The sequence below is a fragment of the Malaya genurostris genome, chromosome 3 (genome assembly GCF_030247185.1).
Source record: "Malaya genurostris strain Urasoe2022 chromosome 3, Malgen_1.1, whole genome shotgun sequence".
NCBI classification, from domain to species: Eukaryota; Metazoa; Arthropoda; class Insecta; order Diptera; family Culicidae; genus Malaya; species Malaya genurostris.
In genome coordinates, this window is record NC_080572.1 from 178,763,584 (window position 1) to 178,788,896 (window position 25,313).

The 25,313-nt window shown below is 36.8% G+C and overlaps 1 protein-coding gene across 3 annotated transcripts in view; it reads left to right on the forward strand.

Annotated features, from left to right (window-relative positions):
• LOC131435050 (G-protein coupled receptor Mth2-like) overlaps nt 1-25,313 on the forward strand; it is a 91,707-nt gene that overhangs the window by 52,742 nt on the left and 13,652 nt on the right. For all 3 annotated transcript variants that reach the window (XR_009230430.1, XM_058602526.1, XM_058602527.1), the window contains one exon: nt 137-275. Coding sequence is in view for 2 of the 3 variants with exons in the window: in XM_058602526.1 (XP_058458509.1) it covers nt 137-275 (139 nt within the window). In the remaining variant the exon portion in view is untranslated. The remainder of the gene's footprint in view (nt 1-136; nt 276-25,313) is intronic.

Below are 25,313 nucleotides of genomic sequence, written 5' to 3' on the forward strand. Positions count from 1 at the left end.
TTTTGATGCATTGTCTCACAGCGACCTATCAGTGCCGTGTTTTATGTGATCGACTCGAAGAGCTAATTTGCGTTTCCAACTGTTATCTTGTTTGGCACATAGCTTTAATTTCCTTTTGTTGTTTGTTCAATTTCAGAATGGCAGCATCATCTACGATACCAAACTGTTGACGAGGAACCAATTTTGCTTTATGCAAACCAACGATTCCGAGCCGGTGGTGCCGTTCGTCTGCTTCGAGCCCCAGGAGGACTTTAAATATGCGCTCTACCCCATCGGTAAGTGGTTCGGGACAAACCGGCATACATATATTTTTTTTACGACCCACACACCAACCGATATCCATCTTCCACCTTTTGACTTTTGCTTGACCAGACCAGATCGGTTCAGTTGTATTTGAGTTCGCTTTGTTTCTATAGGAAAAGTGCGGGATTTTCACCCTGGGAATTGTTTCATTAGTGAATTGACTGATTTAACAGTCTTATCAATAGGATAAATGCTTTGTATCTCTCAACAGATTATGCATCGGAAAGGGGATGAAAATAGTCTGTGCATAATTTAAGGTTGCATTGCATATGCATCGTTGGAATTGTTTTTGCAATCTCTCAACCGATAAAATGATTTGTAGAGTTTATAAATATTTATTAAAAAACTATTGTTCAGATTTTATTTTATTCATTCGCTTGTTTTGTTGACTAATGGCTATACAGTGATTGGCGAATTGAGGAAAGCTGGTCACGATTTAAAGATTTCATTAGCAGATATTTCGATTCGATTACTCAATTTCGGTTAGAGCATGTATGTGAATATTATTTGCAGTTTTCATTGGCTGGCACGTCTCCAGCTGTATCTTTTCAAATAAACGTCAATCCATGGAAACTCTTTTTTTCTTTCTGTCGGGTGCACATCTTGTAAAATGGCGAGGATTTGACTCAACCTCAGCACTGTGTTCAACCGAAGTCATGCACCGGTAACAGACATTCGTACCTGCACCGTGTTTGTCGGTGCCGATGGACTCACTTCAGTGTTGGTTTTCGTTTTCTTTACCGCATGTGTGAAAACTACCACCACTTGATGTATACATCGTTCGTAAAGGCGGTGTTTCTCTTCTTCGGCATCAGCGGTTGTGCGTACCGGTGCGTTTTATATGACGGTTTGAAATTGTTTACTCTCATCACATTGCAATTCTGGAGCCGGGATTTGGATTCGGATGAAACTCAGGAATTTCTTGTGGAATTATAAGACCTTTCAATTTAAATTTCGTGGAAATAGATTAAGCTATTAGTGTGTGACCACTGTTTCCGGTGCCGCTGGAACCGGAATTCGGGGACTGGTATAAACGAAGTCTATTTGTTTGACCTATAACTGACCAAATCTATCGATCGGAGCTAATTTGAGTCCAGCCTTGAAATATTTTTCCGTGTTTTGCATCGCCGCACTGTATAACTGTTTGAAATGATCAACAATCTTCATGTTGTTCTTCCGGAACCGGAAGTTGGATCCGGATGAAATTCAAGAGATTTGTTTGGCACTATAAGATCTTTCATTTGAACCTAAGTTTGCGAGAATCGGTTCAGCCCTCACCGAGAAAAGGAGTGAAATTACTAAGGGATTCTTAAAAAATCTTTTATTTGAATCTTGAACAAGAACAAAAAAGTTTCTTTACTCATGCACTAGCGTAACCTTTTCAATTTCTAAAAACTTTAGATCTAAGATTATACGAATTCTTTGTTTTCTTTGGAACCGACTTGCTGTTTGTTCCGGAACCGGAAGTCGCATCCGAACAACTGTTTTTGTACAATAACGGTTCAAAGGGTGTAGCCGGGTTTGCATATGAAAACTACCCCCAAACCGGAATTAATGTTTGATAAAATTTGTACAGGAGATGAATTTTCCAAAATTTTAACCTTTTAATTGCCATATTTGTGGAGTTAGGGTGGTTCTTCTGATTTTCATTTTATTTAAAATATTCAAAAACTTTTGAAATTGAAAAAAATCAGAAATATTGTAAGCATTTTGGGAAACCTTTCTTATTTTTTTAGAATTTTTTTCGATTTTTCGCCTTTCTCATATAGAAAGGTTATGCAATCACTTGAAAAACCGACTAGTGAAAATTGGCCCGGAGGGCCAAGTGTCATATACCATTCGACTCAGTTCATCGAGCTGAGCAATGTCTGTGTGTGTGTGTATGTGTGTGTGTGTGTGTGTGTGTGTGTGTGTGTGTGTGTGTGTATGTGTCAAATAATCTCACTAGGTTTTCTCGGAGATGGCTGAACCGATTTTGACAAACTTAGATTCAAATGAAAGGTCTCGTGGTCCCATACGGAATTCCTGAATTTCATCCGGATCCGACTTCCGGTTCCGGAGTTATAGGGTAAAGTGTGTTACTTATTGTACACCGTCTCTTAAACCGGCGAAACAAAAAACGTAAAAAAATTTCTAAACTGGTCTCAAAACTACACAAATCGATAGTTATTATCAGTAGGCAACTAAACAAACCGATTCCGGCTATCCTGGTTCCCGGTATCCGGTTCCGGAAGTACCGGAAATAGTGATCATATATACCAAAATGGATCTCACTCACTTTTCTCAGCGATGGTTTGACCGATTTCCACAAACTTAGATTTAAATGAAAGGTCTCGTAGTCCCATATGGAATTCCTGAATTTCATCCGGATCCGACTTTCGATTCCGGAATTATAGGGTAAAGTGTGTTCAATATTGTACACCATCACTTAAAATATTTTCGGATACAACAAACATTTAAATCGTAATTTGATTCGTTAGTTGGTGGCTGCACGAACCGACTTTGATTATACCGGTTCTCGGGTTCCGGTGCCGGAAGTGCATATAATAGTGAACCCATTTTGTTTTCTTAAGGATGACTTACTCAATCAAAGCACTGTTTTATTCTGTATGTTATGCATAAAAAACCTCTTGGTTTCTTTCAAAAATCGAAGAGAAAAATTTTGAATAGAATATCACAATATTATATACATGAGAAAGGCATCATTATATCACTATGTGAATTAAAACAGGTTTTTTATTCGCATTTACAATTTTGGTACCACCCTAGATTTTACATCGTTTCCTTATAGTTCAACTTACACCGTAGATTCAAAGCTCAATTTATTATTAGCAGATATTAGATTATATTATTTTTTTCCGAATTGGATTTATTTCAATGTTTAAAGTTTTGAACGAATATTAAAGCCTGGATTGTCTTCGACGGAGAGTTCCAATTAGGATTACCAGATATGCGGATTTCTTGGTATTCTACTGATTTTCAAGTACATTGGTAAAATTTACTGAATTTTATACGGATTTTGCAAAAAAATACTGATTTTATACAGATGTTTCCCACAAATATAAGTACACAGTTCGAAAAAGTCTTGTGATTTTACATCCTATTAGACGCACATAAGTGGAGCCTCGTATTTCACACAGATTTACATTCTATAACATGTAAAATTGTGTGATTTGAAAATTGCAGGAGTTTGAAATCGAATGAAATAAAAAAACAAAAGATCTAAAGCAATAGCGCGACTTGAACCGAGAAACATTAGATCACAAAGCTCGTCAGTTAATCGACTGAACCAAAGTAGCCCATATCCGCTTGATGAATAATTGATCCATATAAATTCATACAATAACGCTTGGTAGACAAGTGCAAATTACATTCGGAGCCTGTTATGAATTGTATCGTTTGCAGAATTTTGTCACCTGTAAAATTCATAATTTTTTCTGTGTAATATTATCACGCAGCCCACCTGGATTCGATCCCCAACCCCGCACATAGGATCAGAAAGCTTAAGTATGGCCTTAAAGTTAAAACCTCTATAATTGAAACAAAAAAAAAGCAATTTTACAGATAGTTTTTCCTGCTTCACCATATGATGATAGAGGAACGTGACCAATCGGTTCGACAATCGAACCGACTGCGGTAGACAAATTTCACTGGGTTAAATAATTGAAATCCTGCGCAAGTTGAACTCGACAGGTTTTTGCAGATTCTATATACGGGGCATTCCACGCAAAATCAGCCACCCAAATTTTTTTTTTCATCTAACTATTTTTTTTTCGGTATAGAACTCGAAAATATTCGACACGTATTTTTTATTTCAATATGGTACGTAGAATTTTCGAGATATGATTTTTCAAAGTTTCGCGTTTTCAAAAAAGAGCCTTTTTTCAATAGCCTATACTGTAAAATCTAATAAAGATACAAAAATTCGTCCAAGACATGAAATGTGCGTCTTTTCCTTAGCTTTCAAAAAAGCGATTCCATAAAACAACCTTTAAAGTTAGTTTAATGAAAAAGGTTAAAAATTAATAAACAAATAAAAAAATTTCAAGCTTCAAGCTAATTTTTTTCATTTTTTAGTTGAAAAAAGAAGCCTTAGGGGTTTAACTCAATCTTTGCAAAGTTTCAGAGTGGAAAGATTAATACTTTCGGAGCAGTGAATTTTTTAGTCTCGATCCGCACGCGCGGAGTGTACCGCAGTAAGCTGTGCAAAATACGTTCTACATACGGATATATACTATTTTTCCCTTTTCCACCACCCTGATACTAGATCGAATAAGGAAATTTGGCGCGCACGATCTGGCATCACTGTTTCAGAGGAGCTTTTATAATTAAAAATTGTGGCTGCAACCAATTGTTATATCTACAGATCGGTTCCAGTTGAACTGCTAAGTAGCAACTCAATTCGAACTGTCATCGCACTGATTAATCAACGAAGAAGCATACAAGATAACGGGTGGCAACTAAAATTTTGGTATTTCTTTCTCAAGCTGTCAAAAAAAGACAAACATACTTGGAGAAGATCTGATTTATTGAAATTAAACATACATTGTTCATTGTTGAAAAAAAATTAGTGAACATTTGAAAACGGTCCGTAATCGAATGTTCGGCGAAGCTTCCGTTTGATGTCGGAGCAGGAGCGTTGTACGGCCTTCATGTCAACTTTGCGAATGCATCTTTTGATTCTGTCAATCAACTGTTAGCAATTCGTGGCTCTCCAGTTATTTTTGTACACCAATGAGCTCAAAACCCCGAAGAAATCTTCGATTAGGCGACACTGAGGTAGATTTATCGGGTTGTGGTTCTTGGGTACAAATGGGATCGAATGGGTATTGCCAATTGATTGCCAACCCAGATGGCTTGAACTATGGCTTAGAAATGCCTTTCTCGGAAATGACAATGTACAGCATCACTTTCTGTTCAAACTTATGTTTAGACTAATATTTTATGTTCGGATGTACAGTAGAACTATCCGTTGAAAAGTATCAATCGTTTCCGGGAATCTGCGTCTTCGAAAGAGGGAAGTAACTTTTATCGTCCAAAACAAAACTTTTTCCGGAATAATTTTTAATGATTCAGTGGCATTGGAAATTCAGCGTTGAAATCTGTGCGTCAGTATATCCCGGGGCTCGTGTCTTCTTTCGGTACTTTATTCCGAGTCTTTTCAATGTTAAGCAGATGTTGTTGAAGGCACGAGAAAGAGAACGAAGTCCTTTTGCGTCCATAATTTTGGCTGGTCTTCCACTACCTTCCTTACGAGCAGTTGTTGGGCATCTTAGGATATTGTAAACTGTCGAAGCCGCAACATTTTCGCTTTTAAAATGTTGTACCGTATACTATTTGCCGAGATTTCTGTGCAGTTCGTAGAACTGTACAATGCGCTCGTGAAATACTTCTTGTTTCGACGGCATTTTGAGCAAAATTGAGCAAGCATGAACAAAACAGAAAATACTAGCAGAAAGAGGAGAGAGAGAGAGAGAGAGAGAGAGCTAACACATACACACTCTTAGTTCTTCCTGAGCTCGTTTGTTGTAGAGCATACAGGTTTCGGAAAAATTCCAAAATTTTAGTTGCCACCCGTTAATAATATTGATTGTGAAACACAGCATTTTAAAAAAAGCCTATAAAGGTTTTTTAGAATTTCATTCAAGAAAGCAACAAAAAATTTCGCTCTTTTTAAAATAAAACTCATTGATCTTCAGTGTAAATCATTGATTGTGAAAGTGGTAACAGTGAAAACTTGGTTAATTCAGGCTAACTCGCATTATAAAATACTCCGTCATATACTTCATATACTTCACATTTAAACAGTACGCATCATAATTGACACACGCCCACACCCGCGTACGTTTTTCTCAGTTCGTTTTTTTTTGTATTAACACTGGAATTCGATATTAGTTTGTTTGACTATCCATTTCCCGGCGAAATCGTTGAACATAGTAAGTCGCTTGGGATGGGTTGTGATTAAATATCATTCATGCTTGTTATGACGTTTGCTTTATTTTTATCTTCACTACCCAGTAATGGAGTAGAAATGTTACTAGAGTCGTGGGTGTATGAAATTTGTTTAGCGGAAAAGGTTGTGTAGACATTTAGACAAGTTTAATGATTGGCATTGGCGACGAAGTATTCGAAAAAACATATTGCAAACGTTTAGCCAAATTTAAATCTGTCATGCTCATGCCATGTATTTAACTATTCATGTTCTTGTACTGAGCTGTAATTATATTCAGTAAACTATAAAACTGTAATGAAAATATGTTAGATCTCCTTAAACTATAGTTTTATGCACTGCGTATTAACCAAACAGTATTAGATAAGTGTGTTCAGTTCAACATTAGACCTATGCATTGTTTAAAATGAGCGACAACGATGATGATAGCAAATTCGGAAGAAACCAGCCCAAACGTAAATAAACAACAGGAAACGAATGCTCGAAAGTGCGAAAGGGGATCGACGCCTGTTGATATCAGTTACTGGCTAAACAAAATACGAAGGTCAGATAAGTTGATCACGGCCTCGGTTGGTTTTTCGTTGTTTGACTATTTATGTTTACTAACATATTATACGGATCCAATAAATGTAATGGGGTGAAATTCGTATAGCTGGAATTTCGATCGGCTTCTGTCGTGATATGGCGTCATAGCCAGGGATTCGGTCTTAGCTTAAACAGTTGTTGAATCGGCGACAACATTTTATTGTATGTAAACAGTTCTCGCAAAGTTTCATTTCGAAATAATCTGAAGCGATTTGTTACATTGCATATTATTTTACTCAATTTTATTTACAAAACAAGAAACATATGTCAAAATAAATACAAACATTAAATTATAATATTGGATACTCTTTCAGGGAAACCTTGGACCAAAACTTCAGTTATTTTAAAATCACTGTAGCTCGAAAGCTTTTAGCAACATTTGTTTTTTCGGAATATTTCTACGTTATTTCATAAATCATGTTAAATGCATGTGACCTACAATGCAATGACTTTGCTTAGCTGTAAGCTACAACATCTTTGAGAAACTTGTTTTTAGGTGTAGTTTTCCAAATTTAATAAAGTAACAGTTTTTTTATAGTGCATACGCATTCTACATGGTCGTGTTAGTCACGAGAAAACATTGACGACAACACCAAATCAATCGGACCAATCGGTCATGAGATATAATGTTTTGAACATTCCCAAGGATTTTTATATTATATTCAACTTAAATGTTAGGCTAGAGTCGAAATGGTAAATTTAGGAGACTAATTGTTCGCTTTGGTAATGAAGAATTCTAATGCAAAAGAAATATTTACAAAGAAATTAATTTTCCAATTCAAATAAAATCGCTCTAGATGGAATGTCTAGCAGTTTAAAACTACTGAACGAAATGAATTATTCAAAACAACTTTAAGATCTCTGCAAGCTGCTTGCACAAGAAAAAATCATTTTACTCTGTAACAGTTCGGCTGAAAAGTTCGTATCGTTTAATAGAAACACACATTGTTTTTTTTGCCAAAATTCGTTTTTATTATTCAACATAATTGCCATCAGAGGCGATACAGCGATTATAGCGATCTTCCAACTTTTCGATACCATTTTTGTAGTACGATTTGTCCTTTGCCTCAAAATAGGCCTCAGTTTCAGCGATTACCTCTTCATTGCTTCTAAATTTTTTACCAGCGAGCATTCTCTTGAGGTCTGAGAACAGGAAAAAGTTACTGGGGGCCAAATCTGGAGAATACGGTGGATGAGGGAGCAATTCGAAGCTCAATTCGTTCAATTTCAGCATGGTTTTCATCGACTTGTGACACGGTGCATTGTCTTGATGAAACAAAACTTTTTTCTTCTTCAAATGAGGCCGTTTTTTAAAAAAATTTCGTCCTTCAAACGCTCTAATAACGCTATATAATAGTCACTGTTGATGGTTTTTCCCTTTTCAAGGTAGTCGATGAAAATTATACCATGCGAATCCCAAAATACAGACGCCATAACCTTACCGGCCGATTGTTGAGTCATTCCACGCTTTGGGTTCGGTTCATCGCGTGCAGTCCACTCAGCTGACTGTCGAATGGACTCCGGAGTGAAGTGATGGAGCCATGTTTCGTCCATTGTTATATATCGACAAAAAAAAAACGGTTTTATTTCGATATAACAGCTCCAAACACTGCTCAGAATCATCAATTCGTTGTTGTTTTTGATCGATTGTGAGCTCACGCGGCACCCATTTTGCACAAAGCTTTCTCATATCCAAATATTCGTGAATAATATGTCCAACACGTTCCTTTGATATCTTTAGGGTGTCAGCTATCTCGATCAACTTCACTTTACGGTCATTGAAAATCATTTTGTGGTTTTTTTTCACGTTTTCATCGGTAACAGCCTCTTTTGGACGTCCACTGCGTTCATCGTCTTCGGTGCTCATATGACCAGTACGAAATTTTGCAAACCACTTACGAATTGTTGGTTCGCCCGGTGCAGAGTCTGGATAACACTCATCAAGCCATTTTTTGGTATCGGCGGCACTTTTTTTCATCAAAAAGTAGTGTTTCATCAACACACGAAATTCCTTTTTTTCCATTTTTTCACAATAACAAAAGTAGCTTCACTCAAAATGCAATATCTCACAAACTAATAATCAGACAGCTGTCAAATTTATACACGTATCTTTTGAAGGTTGGTACTAACTGAAAATGGTATGGATTTAATTCTAGTGGCGCCCTCTCATAGAAACGATACGAAATTTTCAGCCGATCTGTTAGGTCCGTACATTAATGACCGCTGTCGATAGGATGAAGAGCTGAAGATTCTTCAGCTAGTGGGAACGACGGTCATCGTGGATATTGTTTATTGAACGCACAGATAGACAAATGACTGCTGAAACAAAATAACACCTGAAATCGCTGCATAGTGGAAGTACAGATATACCCTCGGGAACTGTGACTTGTAATAAAATGATGTTGAATATAAAAATGTAGGGATATTTAAAAAAAACTGTTTTTAATCCACCTTGTGGTGTAACGATGCCTTTCTTATTTTTCAATTTTCTTCTGTATATTACAGCAGAAATTCCCCGAAATACTATAATTTAGAAAAGTTTGGAAAATAGTTTTGAAGATTTCTGTCGCATAATACAGCTACATTCATGTAGTACATTTGAATTTAAGTTAGTGAAAAACTATTCAATCATATTTCAGAAAGTGCAGTGAGCTACATTTAAGAGTAACAGAGGTATTTTGGCCCACTTTGTAAAAATATCCTTCAAAAGCTGTAATATCTTCGAAAAACCCCTCCGCAATAGGTAATTTAATGCGATTAGCTTCGAATTGATGCGACATGGGTTGCTTAACAACAATTAAATCCATAAAGTTTGTTAGGTGGGCCAAAATATATGAAGTAGCCAAAATACCTGTTACTCTATTACATTTTATCACTATTGTTGATACTTCCGCAACCAAATGCTGGATATCGGCATAGTGACATTCGGTTCATTCAACCATACACTAATATGACCTACATATTTATTTACGATTCTCTATGAAAATTTGAAAAAAATGTACCGGTAGTCGGACTTGAATAAAATTCAGCAGATCTTTTATGGGATTATCAAATTATCAGACTCTCATGGTCGGCAAACTAGAGAAATTAACTAGAAAATATAAAGAAGTAGCTTATGAAAAATTTTTTCTTGAAACTGACATTTTTACACTAGGCACTCTACATCCGGAAGCAGGGGTTTAAGCCGAATGAAAATTGTAATATTTTTATGGTATCTTGGGACCTTTAATTTTAATCGAAGTTTGTGGAAATCGGTTCAGTCATCTTCGAGAAAAGTTAGTTACATTATTTCACATTTTTTGTGCATACTGGACTCGAACCCGTAGCTAGCACCTATCGGGGGAAATCGTTATGCCAATTAAGCTATCCTGCGTGTAAAACACACGAAGAAACAGTCGAATTGAACAAAAGATCCGAGTATGTTCACCTGTGCGAGGGCGCCACGGCGTTCATTTGCAGTCATTTCTTTATAGCAACCCGCTTAGACCTCAATTAGTCCGTTTTTTCATGTGTTTCACATGCAGGGTAGCTTAATTGACAAAACTATTTCCCCAAATAGGAGCTTGTTATGGGTTCGAGTCTCGTCTCTGCGGTAGCTTTTTTACGGTTTTCATCTCACACTTGTGTTCGCATATCATTTTTGAAATCTGTTTACCTCATTAGATACTGATCAAATGTAAAACTAGCTCAATACGGTTCAACGCCTTAACAAGACTAAACAAATCGTTAAAAGCGAATAATTATCAAATGATTTATTTTCATAATCTCATTTTTTAAATTTCCTTTTTAGGAGATTTTTAAGTTCAACGTTGAGAAGCGTTTGAGAAGAGACATTTTTCATTTTTTTAATCATCAAAATTTCGCTTAATTGTTGTGATGCGCTCTGAACAAGCATAATTATTGAAAAAGTTATTATTTGGATATACTTGCATTCACATTCGCTACGTGTTGTCACTGTCCTTTCTGACGTTTTGTACTACCACAAATCGAAATTCGATGCGTTAAGGATTTAAAATTTTTGGTTTGAAAAATACAGTTCATTTCAGTGTAAAAATACAGTACAAATTAAAATACAGTACATTTGAGGGTAAAAAACAGTACGCAGTATTTGGTTCGAAAATACAGTACAATACTGTAAATTACAGTACGGATACGAGCGTTACCCATAGTGTTATATACCATTTGACTCAGATCGACGAGATCGGACAATGTCTGTGTGTGCGCACTTCAACAAATTTTCTTTCGCGCTTGATTTGCTCAGATATGGATGAGCTAATTTCAATAAACTGAGGCTCGTTTGAAAGCTAATATTTAGTCATTGACCTAGTTTGAAGATCAAATGACTGTGACTGCTGGTTCCGGGGATATGATGGTATAAGTGACATAGTGAGTTTTATTCGTGTTCAATTTTCTCAAAGATGGCTAAATCGATTTCAACAAACCTAGGCTCGCTTGAAAGCTAGAGCTTTAAGATCAAATCGCTGTGACTTCTGGTTTCGGAGATATGAGTAACCGTAACGTAACCGACAAAACGTGTTGTTTTTTTTGCGGTCAATTTTCAACAGACTTAGGCTCATTTGAAAGCTAATATTTAGCCATTGACCTAGTTTGAAGATCAAATCGCTGTGATTTTTTTGTTCCGGAGAAGTATAAGTTAAGTAACCAATTAAACGCGTTTTTCACTCCTTTCAGTTTTCTTGAATATGGCTGAACCGATATCAACAAACTTAGGCTCGTTTGGAAACTGTTATTGATGCTATACGGTTCGGGTAGTATAATGGCATAAGGGACGTAAACTTCAAAACTCATTATCGCTTCAAAACTCATTTCTTGTATATGAATTAACCGATATTAACAATTTTTGATTCGTTCGAGACAAAATATGGAAAAAAATTCCAAATTTGGAGATATAATCGTTAAAATGACTTAAGTGACAAAATAATATTTCTGATAGTGATCTATTACCACGTTAAAATGTATCATTGCTGATACTTGTGGTCTGAGAAATGTTTCAAAATATATGACATAAGGGCTGACGCATGCTTCTGTTAGCTACCCGAATTAATCTCAATAAATTGGTGTCAAAAATGAGCCGAAATTAGTGTTTTAATAAATTTTTAATTATTTTAGAAAAGGCAAAAAAAATTAATGAGTTTGTTTCAATGCAAGGAAAAGTCATTATCACACCACTAGGTGGATAAGGGATAGGTTTTTTTTTAAAGTTAGATTCACGCAATGTTGCTCGAATATCAAAAATACACAGACTTGTACGTACACTCAAATGCGAACGAAGTCGACACTGCTTCGCTGCTCGCATGAAGGCCTATTTTTGGATCTGGGTCATTTCGCCGAAAGCCGTTTCACCGAAAGCCATTTCGCCGAAAGCCGTTTCGTCGAAAGCCATTTCGCCGTAAGCCGTTTCGCCGAAAGCCATTTCGCCGAAAGCCGTTTTGCCGAATGCCATTTCACCGAAAGAGTCATTTCGCCGAAAAATTCATTTCGCCGAAAGGGTCATTTTGCCGAAAGTCATTTCGCCGAAAACCATTTTGCCGAAAGTCATTTCGCCGAAAACCATTTTGCCGAAAGTCATTTCGCCGAAAGCCATTTCGCCGAAAGGGTAATTTTGCCGAATTCTTCATTAGTCTTAATATCGTAATTGGAATTGATAAAAGAAGACAAATAAAAAACGATTATGTTTACTCCCGTTTTGTTGACCTACAATCGTACTTCTGATATGATCCAGAGACCTGAATAATTTTTGTAGGTTTGTTCATGATCCTCAGAACGGAATTCCCAAAATAACTTGTTGACTTTATTAGTGTAGCTATCAGGCAATTGTTTGCGGAATTTTCCAATAACTGAGTGCAGATGGAAAAATATAAATATAATGCGGATAAATATAAAAAAAATGCGGCTTCGCCAAATAGCTTTGAGTAGACCGGGCAAACGAGGCGGTTAAAGGTTAGTATGCAAGAGGCCGCCGCTTCCGACGGCGGATCGGCGGCCAACTCAGCTGGTGTTGCTTCGGCGACTTTGTGTCGTCGAGCCATCTTGGCTTCGGTTACGTGGCTGCGCCACATGCGGAGATTTACAGCAAAAAAATATTTTTGACCCTAAAAAATTACCCTTTCGGCGAAATAACCCTTTCGGCGAAATGACCCATTCGGCGAAACGACTTTCGGCGAAATGGCATTCGGCGAAACGACTTTCGGCGAAATGGCTTTCGGCGAAATGACCCGCTCCCTATTCTTCAGAGCTTATATTCGCATAAAACAAACCCTCGAATAACTATAAGTGAATGAGGAACGAATATTCATGCAGTGACAATCGTCAAAACTCAATTCGCGATAATCATTCGTGCTGTTTTCGAAGCTAGCAAATTAAGACGTTTTCGTTTGTATTAGTACCATAGTTTCATGTGTGTGTGTTGAACCTTATCCTACCACATTCTCATTACTGCCACCCTCCGAGGTTTGATGAATTTAATAGATGAAGAATGCTTCGCGAAGGACGAATTCCAATGATCATCGGAGGAAAGTGGAGCAAATAAACGAATGACGAATGAATGTATAAAACGATCATGCACGAAGTATCTCAACAACGAAGAATGTATTTGTAGATCCAGGTTCTCCACGAGTATTGCTTGTTCATTTTCACGCTTCGCTCTTTTGTGCGAATTCGAGACGGGTGTGAGTTATATAAGATATGCGCACGATTTTCCAAAGCTTAGGCACAAATGAAAGGTCTTGTGGTCCCATAGATTTCAAATGAATTTTATTCGGTTCCAAATTCCGGTTTCGGCGCGACGATGCACAAAAAGGTCTTTTTATGGCCTGCATTTTTTCCATAACTACGTTTATTTCTTAAGCAATATACATAAGTTTTTCTTCGCCGTGGCATCCACAATACATAGTACTTTAAACCTAATACATTTCGAATATCATATTAGTATGATGGTATTCATTAGTTAATTTAAACACTGTTTCTATCAAGCGATTTACTATTATAAATTACATTGAATAAAATACATTTATTTTGTACATCATCTTATAACAGTTTAGGTTTGTTTGTATCATCACTTTTATTCATATAATAATAACAAAATTTAAATTGGAACTCCAATGGACTTAATGAAATGATAAAGAAGTTTCATGTAAGGAAGGACAAGAAAGAATATCGCGCACTGGGACATTGGATAGTCTACCTTGGGTACGCAAGGAATTTATTAGTTGAGATCTGACATCACGATACTCCACGCATGTACAGACGATATCATCAATATCACGATAACCTTCGCCACAAGCACAATGATTCGTCTCGGAAAGTTCAATTCGAATGAGATGTGCATCTAACGTGTAGTGATTGGACATGAGTCTGGACATCACACGAATGAAGTCCCTACTCACATCCAGTCCCTTGAACCATACTTTTGTCGATATTTTGAGAATAATTGAGTGCATCCACCGACCCAGATCATCTTTATCCCAAGAAGTTTGTTAGTTGGCAATTGTTCTTTGGCGATACGCGCTATAGAATTCGTTGAAAGCAATCGGTCTCTTATAAATTTCACCCTCAATAGCACCACGTTTGTCTAAAATAACGACTCTTTCATTGCCTGGAATGGAGCAATGAGCCGGGACCCAAACTATTGTGATTTGATAATTAGTATTCAATATGGCGTTCAGGCACTGTTTTATTTTGCCCAAGAAAAACGGTTCATTTTTGCCAGATGCGTTTGAGCGAATGGCTTCAATTGCACTCAATCTATCTCTGAAGAGAAAATAATGGTTTCTAGATAATGTGACGATTACACTCAAACTATAATGAACTGCTGTTAACTCTGCTACACACTTAAAACAATCCCTGTGATTTTACATCTTATTAGATGCATATAAATGGTGCGTCGCTGTTCACGCAAATTCACGTGGAAGAAAATTTAATTTTTTGTCTAAAACTCCATGACATGAAATACGTTGAAATAAAAAAGAATACTGATAGCAACCGCCGCAACTTGAACCGAGAATCATTGGATCGCATGTACGTCTGTTAATCGACTGAGCCACAGAAGCATGCATTTGCTTGACTGGAAAAAGGTGCATTTAAATTTATACAGTCGCACCTGCTAGCAGAACGCAAGTTACAGTTGAAACCAATAAAATTCAAGCTCGTCTAACATTAAGTCATTACAAATAAAATTGTCCGTCACTTGACAAATTAGTTCTTTATAAATTACATCGTATGAGGGATTAAGTCATCTGTAAAATTCAATTTTTTCGGAGTGTATATATACAGATACTGGTTCTTGGAGCCTAAATGAAGCCGAAACATTATTGTTGAATATACCAAACCCAGTAGCCTCTTCAATTCGTGATCCGTCCGTGTAAAATATTTTCTCAGAGTCAATATGTCTGAACTTACTTGACAATATTTTTGGGATTTCCATCGAGCGTAGGTGTTTCGGAATTCCACGCACTTCACGCTGCATGGATGTGTCAAAAAATAAAGTTGAGTCAGGGACTTTTAGGAGGTTGTCACGGATAGAAATATATCTTGAAATGTCGATTTCCTGTGACATATAGTTGAAATATACTGTCATGAATCTTGTTTGAGATTGAAGCTCAACTAGCCTTTCGAAGTTATTAATTACCAGAGGACTCATATGGCCTGCATTTGTCATTACTTTTATACATGCTTTATAAATCGCAAAGGAACTTTTACCTCTTCTATAGATATACCAAATCCAAAATGTTAGCTATCAAATCATCTTAAAAGCGAACCACCGATTGACTAGGTGCACTGTATTCAATGTGCTCATTTATATTCTCATATGAATGGCAACACAGTAAGACAGTTAGGAATTTTCAATATTTGAATACAAACTCAAGAACGATAGTATTATATGCCAAAATGTACTCTAATGGAGGAAATTTTAGATGAAATCAAACATTGACACGATTAAAGGTCTATTTGCACCATTCCGGTCCGGTTCAGTGCCGGAACAGTTCCGTACACGGACGATGATATTTTTTCACGCGTTTCAAGCCATGTATTCGCACTTGGCCGGCTCAGTACCGACATGGAACGGTGCCGGCACTAAACCGGACCGGACAGGTGTAAATAGACCTCAAATGAGATCGTCGGCAAGATCAAAAATGTAGATTTGCGACGCGCTAGCCATTATTCCTTTGAAGGAGTGGTGTGACAGAATCATCGGCAACAGTGGCGCGGTCAGACGCGGTAAAGATTTGTAGTTGGGAAAGGGGTAGAAAGAGGACATAAACGTTGACAGTGACTCGTATTTTCGTTGCTTTTCACTCGAGTTTATGGTGGATCGAAAGGGTCAAGAGATAAAACATTTTCGAAATCCGACACCATCCGAACGGTGGCGATTGATGTGAAAACAGTAGCTCCTGCTCACGATTCATAGATTTCTCCGTCCAAATAAAAAATAAGCGAATGATTTGTTTGTTAAAATGTTAAATGTGTTTTGACCTTTTATGAAAACGTATTTTTATAATGCCGCTGAATTTTATTTTAGACAGCACTCGAGCCCAAATACGGTCGATATTTCATGCAAGCATATTATTTAAACTGTCTAAAAGTATAGTTTCTAGGTGCTGTTCTTCGAATAATAGAAATGTTTTGCCACACGTGTTTTGACTTGTCAGCATTCTAACTGCCAGCGTGTAAGAACAGATGTATACATTTAACTTCAAAATTTATTCGTTTTAAACGGAGTCCTCAATATGCATGCCAAGTTTTATGACTACACATCATAAATATTGAACAGTTGAAGAGCGGCTTTTGGCTCACTCCGAAGTCAAAAATCAGAGTGATTCGCTCAGCCAGTCTGGCACCACATCAAAATCACATAAAATAATACACTATTGAAACGGTAGTCAATCACGTTCAAATTTAGAAAAATTAGTAGATAATCGCTCGCACTTCAGCTTTTTATTGTTGTTTATTAATTCTGTTCTAATTATACTGTCTTGCCAAATAATGTTTTTCGCTTCGGTTTGGTTTGGAAGCCATAAAATTATTTTATAGGTTTATTCATTCAACACAAATATGCGGCTTTCGTGTGGTGTTGAAAGGAGAAACAAATCGACACAAGTCGGTTCGGTTGATCTTACATCGACGTTGGGGTGGAAAAGGCTGGTAGTTGAGGAGAATTCCTAGTATCTGTATGATAGTTGGACCAAACCTTTTACGTGAAAATGATCTATTAATATTAGTTGATTACAGATTAGATAGGAATCTCTTTATGAATAAATTACTTTCGGTGATTAGACTTAATTAAAGTCAAATAATGACAGCGAAATAACACGCTTGGGTGCCGAATGAGTATTATGCTATTTGATAACAGTGCATGATGGTTTCCTGAACGTAATGTACAGTGGGAAGCGTGATGGACAAAAACTGAACACATACTATTATTTTTCCTAGTTGGCTTGTTTCATTGAATATGTTGTCACGACGTTTGATCGAAAAAACACTTTTGTGAAAAACCCTTCATCGATATTGATACAGTTTTCTATTTAGACCAAGAAAATTTTTATTCCTTTTATTATTTGAACTAATTAGCTTTGGTTTTTTTCGAACAGAAATTTTTTTTTTTGAACAGCACTAGATTTTTACTCAGTCAAACAGAACTGTATTGCATGAGTTCATTTTTTCATATTCAATGTATTTACTCTACGGTTTATTTTCTTTTTCCGGTTTCTGGACAGGGTCTTGCAAACCAGTTGTCGTATGATCGAGTCCTGACTTGAAGAGATTCTTAGTGTCAGTAGGATTGTTGCACTAGTCATTTAGTTATCTCGTACACCTACGAGTGATCTGCGATGACTGTTGCTACAAAAGGTCATGTTTCCCTTTCGAATGTAGTACTCCAACTTTGGTTTTACTTCATATTGGATGGGAAATGTATCCCAAGTTGAAGTCATTCAACATCCGCTTTTTTCTATCGATGCAGAACACCTATATCGGAATAAGTTTCACGTCTGCTTCAGAGTTTTTTTTGTTTTTAGGTTTGATAATTACTTTTTTGATGACGTTTTGCAAAGCAATAATTCCTAGAAAAACATAATTTTTCACACTGAATTCCGTTTTACACGAATTCTGTTGCATGAATTTTACTTTCTTACCTTTCTTATAATTAAAAGTTTAGCAATAATTATGAAAACTGACTTTTGACCCCCCGAATGCTATATACAATTTTCTCCATCTAAGATTCAAATGGAAGGTCTTGTGCCATAGTGTAACTCACTTTTTGCGAAAATGGCACAATCGATTTTCGCCATCTTAGATTTAAATTAAATGTCCCAAAAGATGTGCAAATTTTAAATCAGACCCCGTATCTCCGCTACTGGATACATAGGTTGATTGGTGGAAAATGTAAATTTTGAGTGTAGTTTTTTCATGAGTGACCATGTGAGCGAATTCCTTAAAATTGAGTAATAAATTTCGAGTAATATCCGATGACCAAATAAAATTCTTTCAGCAATATCTATAGACTCCCAGCCCCTGATCTGTCGGATATAAGTTAGGAGATCGGCAAGCTGAGGAACAACAAAGCCGCGGGCAATGACCAGTTGCCAGGCGAGCTGCTCAAACATGGAGGAGAGGCACTGGCTAGAGCGCTGCACTGGATGATTTCTACGATTTGGGAGGAGGAGATTCTACCGCAGGAATGGATGGATTGAGTGGTATGTCCCGTCTACACAAAGGACGATAAGCTAGACTGTTGCAATTACCGCGCAATCACATTGCTGAACGCCGCCTACAAGGTACTCTCCCAAATCCTTTGCCGTCGTCTATCACCAATAGCTAAGGAATTCGTAGGGCCGTACCAAGTGGGATTTACTGGAGCCCGCGCCACTACGGATCACATATTCGCGATAAGACAAGAAGTGTCATGAATACAACGTACCCACGCATCACCTATTCATTGACTTCAAAGCGGCATACGACACAATCGATCGAGAACAGCTATGGCAGATCATGCACGAATACGTTTTCCCGGATAAACTGACGCGATTGGTCAAAGCAACGATGGATAGAGTGAATAGTCCGAGTATCGGGGACGCTCTCGAGTCCCTTCCAATCTCGGAGAGGGCTACGTCAAGGTGATTTCCACGTATCTGGAAAAACTCCAGACTGAAGCGAATTATTAAAAAGCCAGCACAAAGGGGTTGCAAGATCTAATGCTATTTTTTTCATAAATATGGGTGGAATCCCATCTGGTTCGGCACTTTTAGAGACATCCAATTTGTTTAGGGCATCGATTATGTCTAGCACTTCGATTTGATTTACATTAATATCTTCAGTTAACTCTGGAAAGAAATTAAAATATTCACGATCGCGGTCATCTTCAGAAAACTTCGTGTAGATTTATTGAAAAAAATTAGTGAAAAGATTACAAATTTCTTGTGAGTTATTATCAATGTTTTCCTGTAGATACATTCTTGACGGAAAGTTTTCTGATTTCAATTTGTTTCTAACATAACTAAAGAATTTTTTGGGCAAGACTTTATTTCCTGTTCAGTTCTTGAGTTTTACTCTTTGAATGCAGTATCAATTGCTAAACTTAGTTGGTCACAGATGTGTATGTAATTTGATAAATTGTCACTATTATGTTCTCTTTTGTATCTTTTATGAGCTTTTTGTTTTCGATTTCTTAAGTTTCTAATATGCTCGTTATACCAAACAGGATACTTTGAATTATTTTGTCGCCTAATTCTCTTTAATGGGACATGTTCATTTATTATGACGTACAGCCGTGCGTAGAAAATATCGACAGAAATTTCGACATTTCCTTCGTTTCTAAGGAGTTCTTGCCAATCTAACAGTTCGGCTGAAAAGTTCGTATCGTTTAATAGAAACACACATTTTTTTCCCAAAATTCGTTTTTATTATTCAACATAATTGCCATCAGAGGCGATACAGCGATTATAGCGATCTTCCAACTTTTCGATACCATTTTTGTAGTACGATTTGTCCTTTGCCTCAAAATAGGCCTCAGTTTCAGCGATTACCTCTTCATTGCTTCTAAATTTTTTACCAGCGAGCATTCTTTTGAGGTCTGAGAACAGGCAAAAGTCACTGGGGGCCAAATCTGGAGAATACGGTGGATGAGGGAGCAATTCGAAGCCCAATTCGTTCAATTTCAGCATGGTTTTCATCGACTTGTGACACGGTGCATTGTCTTGATGAAACAAAACTTTTTTCTTCTTCAAATGAGGCCGTTTTTTAAAATTTCGTCCTTCAAACGCTCTAATAACGCTATATAATAGTCACTGTTGATGGTTTTTCCCTTTTCAAGGTAGTCGATGAAAATTATACCATGCGAATCCCAAAATACAGACGCCATAACCTTACCGGCCGATTGTTGAGTCTTTCCACGCTTTGGGTTCCATTCATCGCGTGCAGTGCACTCAGCTGACTGTCGATTGGACTCCGGAGTGAAGTGATGGAGCCATGTTTCGTCCATTGTTATATATCGACGAAAAAAATCGGTTTTATTTCGATATAACAGCTCCAAACACTGCTCAGAATCATCAATTCGTTGTTGTTTTTGATCGATTGTGAGCTCACGCGGCACCCATTTTGCACAAAGCTTTCTCATATCCAAATATTCGTGAATAATATGTCCAACACGTTCCTTTGATATCTTTAGGGTGTCAGCTATCTCGATCAACTTCACTTTACGGTCATTGAAAATCATTTTGTGGATTTTTTTCACGTTTTCATCGGTAACAGCCTCTTTTGGACGTCCACTGCGTTCATCGTCTTCGGTGCTCATATGACCAGTACGAAATTTTGCAAACCACTTACGAATTGTTGCTTCGCCCGGTGCAGAGTCTGGATAACACTCATCAAGCCATTTTTTGGTATCGGCGGCACTTTTTTTCATCAAAAAGTAGTGTTTCAGCAACACACGAAATTCCTTTTTTTCCATTTTTTCACAATAACAAAAGTAGCTTCACTCAAAATGCAATATCTTACAAACTAATAATCAGACAGCTGTCAAATTTATACACGTATCTTTTGAAGGTTGGTACTAACTGAAAATGGTATGGATTTAATTCTAGTGGCGCCCTCTCATAGAAACGATACGAACTTTTCAGCCGATCTGTTATTTCTCGTAGCTTACGACTTGCTGAGTGATTATCGAAAATCTCCTCATACTCGTAGTCGTCGGGTCTATTAATCTGCTGTATAAATATTGAGAATTCGATTGATGTATGAAAAGCTTAATTTTTCCACAATGGAGTTGGTGATTCTATTACACAGAAATCATCGTGAATATTAGTAAATAAAAAATCTTAGTAACAGTTTTGCTTATTTTGTACACGATTAATTTGATTAAGACCTAAACCGAATATTTTGTCGAATAAGTAATAAAGTGTTTCATTCTCCCCAACGAGAGGAAGTAAAATGCTATCATTTTCAGCGTCTGGAATAAAGTCGATATTGCGCTGATTAAAGTCTCCATATATATGAACTTTAACTTCCGTTGGAAGCTTAGTCATGATTTCATCAGCAACATGCAGAAACTTTTCATATGTGGCTGTTTGGGCATTGTTAGGAGGAAAATATACTGAAACAAAAATATGTGTTTCACCTGCTAAATGAATTCTTATCCATACGTGTTCAAATTCTTTAAATTTCGTAGTTGGTATCATTTCGGCATCAAATTCTGCTAAAACAGCAATGAGAACACCTCCCCCCGATTTTTTATCAGATGTATGGAGCTCACGATCGTTTCTAAAAACGTTGTAAATGTTTCCGAAGACTTCCGTGCTGTTAACGCTATCATCCCAACTAGTTTCGGTTGCTAGAATAATTCCATACGAACACCCTAAAATATTTTTATGGATTTCATTAATCTTAAGCGCGCTCTTCATACTGTTAAAATTTTGACAATATGCTACGCTTTCTGTCGACGACGCTAGATGAGGAGATCTTATTGAACATGATTGTTGACTTATGATAATATTGTCATTATTCTCTTCTTCTGGGTAATGCGTCAAAATTGCCGAAAACAAGAATGTTGAGCACGACACGCAACGCACGTATCAGTTGACGAACATTCAGCAGACATTTGATTCGGCATCGTTGAATCGTTCATTCTAAACGAAAATAACTTAAACTGTACAACATATTCAAAGTTGGGCTCCCTTCGTACTATTCCATTTTGTTGCTCTCCGGTTCTCTAGACTTTGCGTTCCGCAAATACCGTAAATAATGGTCAAAAACTCGAAAACCCAACTTACGTCTTATAGAATGCCCTACAAAATATCTAAATTTGGCATTTCGATCCGACTTCAAGCTGTCACTTAGAACAACGGTACAAAAATTAAAATTTTTTTATACATTGGGCTCAAAATTGTTTCGATTCATAAATTATATGGTATGTATTAGTTGTTGGATAAACGAATCGAATTTCATTATACCGGTCCCCAGTTTCCGGTTCGGAAGTACTGGAAACAGTGGTCAAAATCTTCACAATAGAGTTTTCTGCTATGGTTCTGCAAAAGATATCTTTAAATATGATTCCTAAACCTTTTTAATTTGCACGTATAGCTGTTGGCACGGAACGTTTTTGGAAGCGTAATTATTCAACACGTCATAGTTGCCAAAGTATTTAGGAAATGCAAATCGTTAACAAAGGAATTATCCTACAGCTTGGTGGATTGAGAACGTTTCGACTTTCTCGTGTGGAAAGGCTATGAAATCACTGCGAAAACCATCTTTTGAAATGAAACCTGGAGGCTGTATACCATTCGAATCAGTTCGTCGAGTACACAAAATGTCTGTGTGTGTATGTATGTGTATGTATGTATATGTGAAGCCACCATCAGTTCAAGGCATTACCAATGTATGCGGGTAGACTTACAGTAGATCCGAATTTAATTATCAGATAGCTTTCATATTATTACTGTTAAGAAGGCCAAAATGGGTTATTTGGACCCGGCGCCTTCCAGCAATAACATCCAGCCATATAATAAAGATTTTCGCTGTACCAGCTTAAACCCGCCTGATGGTTTGTTTGTTAGAAGGGCGCGTCTTACTCATTTCAGACCTTCAGGGAGAAACACGAAGTTTCTCCCATGTGACTCAGGTTGGCAATCCACTCCATCATCCAGTCATTCACTTGTAAGATACCCTGATGCACTCCCTGCCCCTCACCATTGTAATAAAATAATATAATATTTGTGACGAAGTACAATATAGTAAAATAATAAGACATAATATAATATCATTTAATATAATACAATACAACAAATCGTCATACAATATAACATAATAAAATATAACATAGAGCAATATAATATCACATAATATAACATATATACTACAATATATTATCCTATAGAAGGGTTCCGTCATCATCCATCATCTCCGTTCCGCTATCCACTCATGTTCGAAAACTGACAATTATAGTAAAATCTGCTATCTCTTATCGATATGTTGACTATAGTGTTTGTCCGAAGAAAAGATGCCTACATTCCGTATCTCCTCGAAGTAATGACAGCAACATTATTATATAAGTAAAATCAAATAATATAACTCATTATAATATAATATAATATAATACAATATTATATAATATAATACAATACATATAGTATAACATAATACAATATAATACAATATAATATAATATAACATAATATAATATAACATAGTATAATATAATATAATATAATACAATATACCATACTATAGAAGGGTTTCCGTTATCATCCTTCATCTCCCTCCGCTAGTCAACTCATGCGCTAAAACTGACAATTATAGTGACATAAGCTATCTCTTATCAATATGTTGACTATAGTGGTTGGACGAACAAAGATGCCTACATTCCGTACCTCCGCGATGTTATAACAGCAGCAGTATTATATAATTAAAATCAAATAATATAACTCATTATAATATAATAAAATATAATACTATATTATATACTATAATACAATACATATAGTATAATATAATACAACATAACATAATATAATACAATACATATAGTATAACATAATACAATATAATATAATATAATACAATATACTATACTATAGCAGGGTTTACGTTATCATCCTTCATCTCCCTCCGCTAGAAGGCACAAATCTCCAAATATCAAGGGGAACGTGCCATTTGAGCCAATTTGTTCTGATTCCGCTAGACAACTCAAGTGCGAAAACTGACAATTGTGAAATATGCTACCTCTTGCTATTGTCAATTGAACAGAATATGAAAAAATGTTTAAGGAACGATCTCACCAGTATCCTGAATCCTGTATTTAACGTATTTTCAGTAATGTGTCTTGGTCGATCGCTTTACCACCTAAATTACGTGCGGTAGACACTAAATCATGCGGCCAAGATGACGCGCCAGTAGCAAAAACGTTGAACATTCGCGATTTCGATGATAGCCATCACTATAATGATCGTCCGAGTAAAACGCAGCAAATGAATTTGAGCGATCTTACGCGACGAGTGCTCCACACGAATCACTACAAATACATCGTCCGATTGATAAATCATACATGAAAAATAAAACCTTGCGACCGAACGTAGTTTCAGCCATTTGTCGTGGAGAGCACACTAAAATGAAAAATCTGTTCTCTACAGCAACTTCTGCTACTTGTCGCAAGATGGCACATCACTTTTTAAAATGTTCAGGTACTCGTGTTAACTATTTCTATTTTGGTGGTGAAATACACGATAGCGACTTGCGTGTTGCAATAATGAAATGATATCAATATTACGAAATAAAATTTGGGATTCCGCACTTTTGATTTCAGGGCATTTTCAAATTTTCACATCACTGCATCATCAATAAAATGACTTCTTTAGCATATAAAACCATGCGAATCCGGGAGGCGGAAACGGAATACGAAAAGACCGACCGGTACAGCCCGAGCGAAACACAATTAACACTGAGAAAGCAGAAAATATGATCTTATGCGATGAGGGCTCTAAACCTGGTTCCTGTCGTTTTCTGCATGCGAAAACTCCACAGTCAGAACACACTAACACTTGCACTTTCATGAATCCGGGTGGCAGAAACCCAGCACACATAGCAGTCCGGATGGCGCAACCCGAGCGACATTCAACGAAAGAGCACAGAGCGAAAGAAAAACACGACCGTGCGCGATGGATGTTATACACGAACTGCACAAAATGTCTGTGTGTGTATGTAATAAAAATGAGCACTTGATTTTCTCGGAGATGGCTGAACCGAGATTCACAAACTTAGATTTAATTGAAAGGCTTCTTGGTCCCAAAGGTTTCTTTTGAGTTTTTCCTGGACCTAACTTCCGGTTCGGAAGTAACGGGGTAAAATGTGCAAAAATATAAAGCAAAAATCCACTCGATTTTCTCAGAGACCACTCATCAAGTTTTCAAGCTTAAGTTCAAATGAAAGCTTAAGTTCAAATGAATGATTCTACAACCCCATATAACCTGAC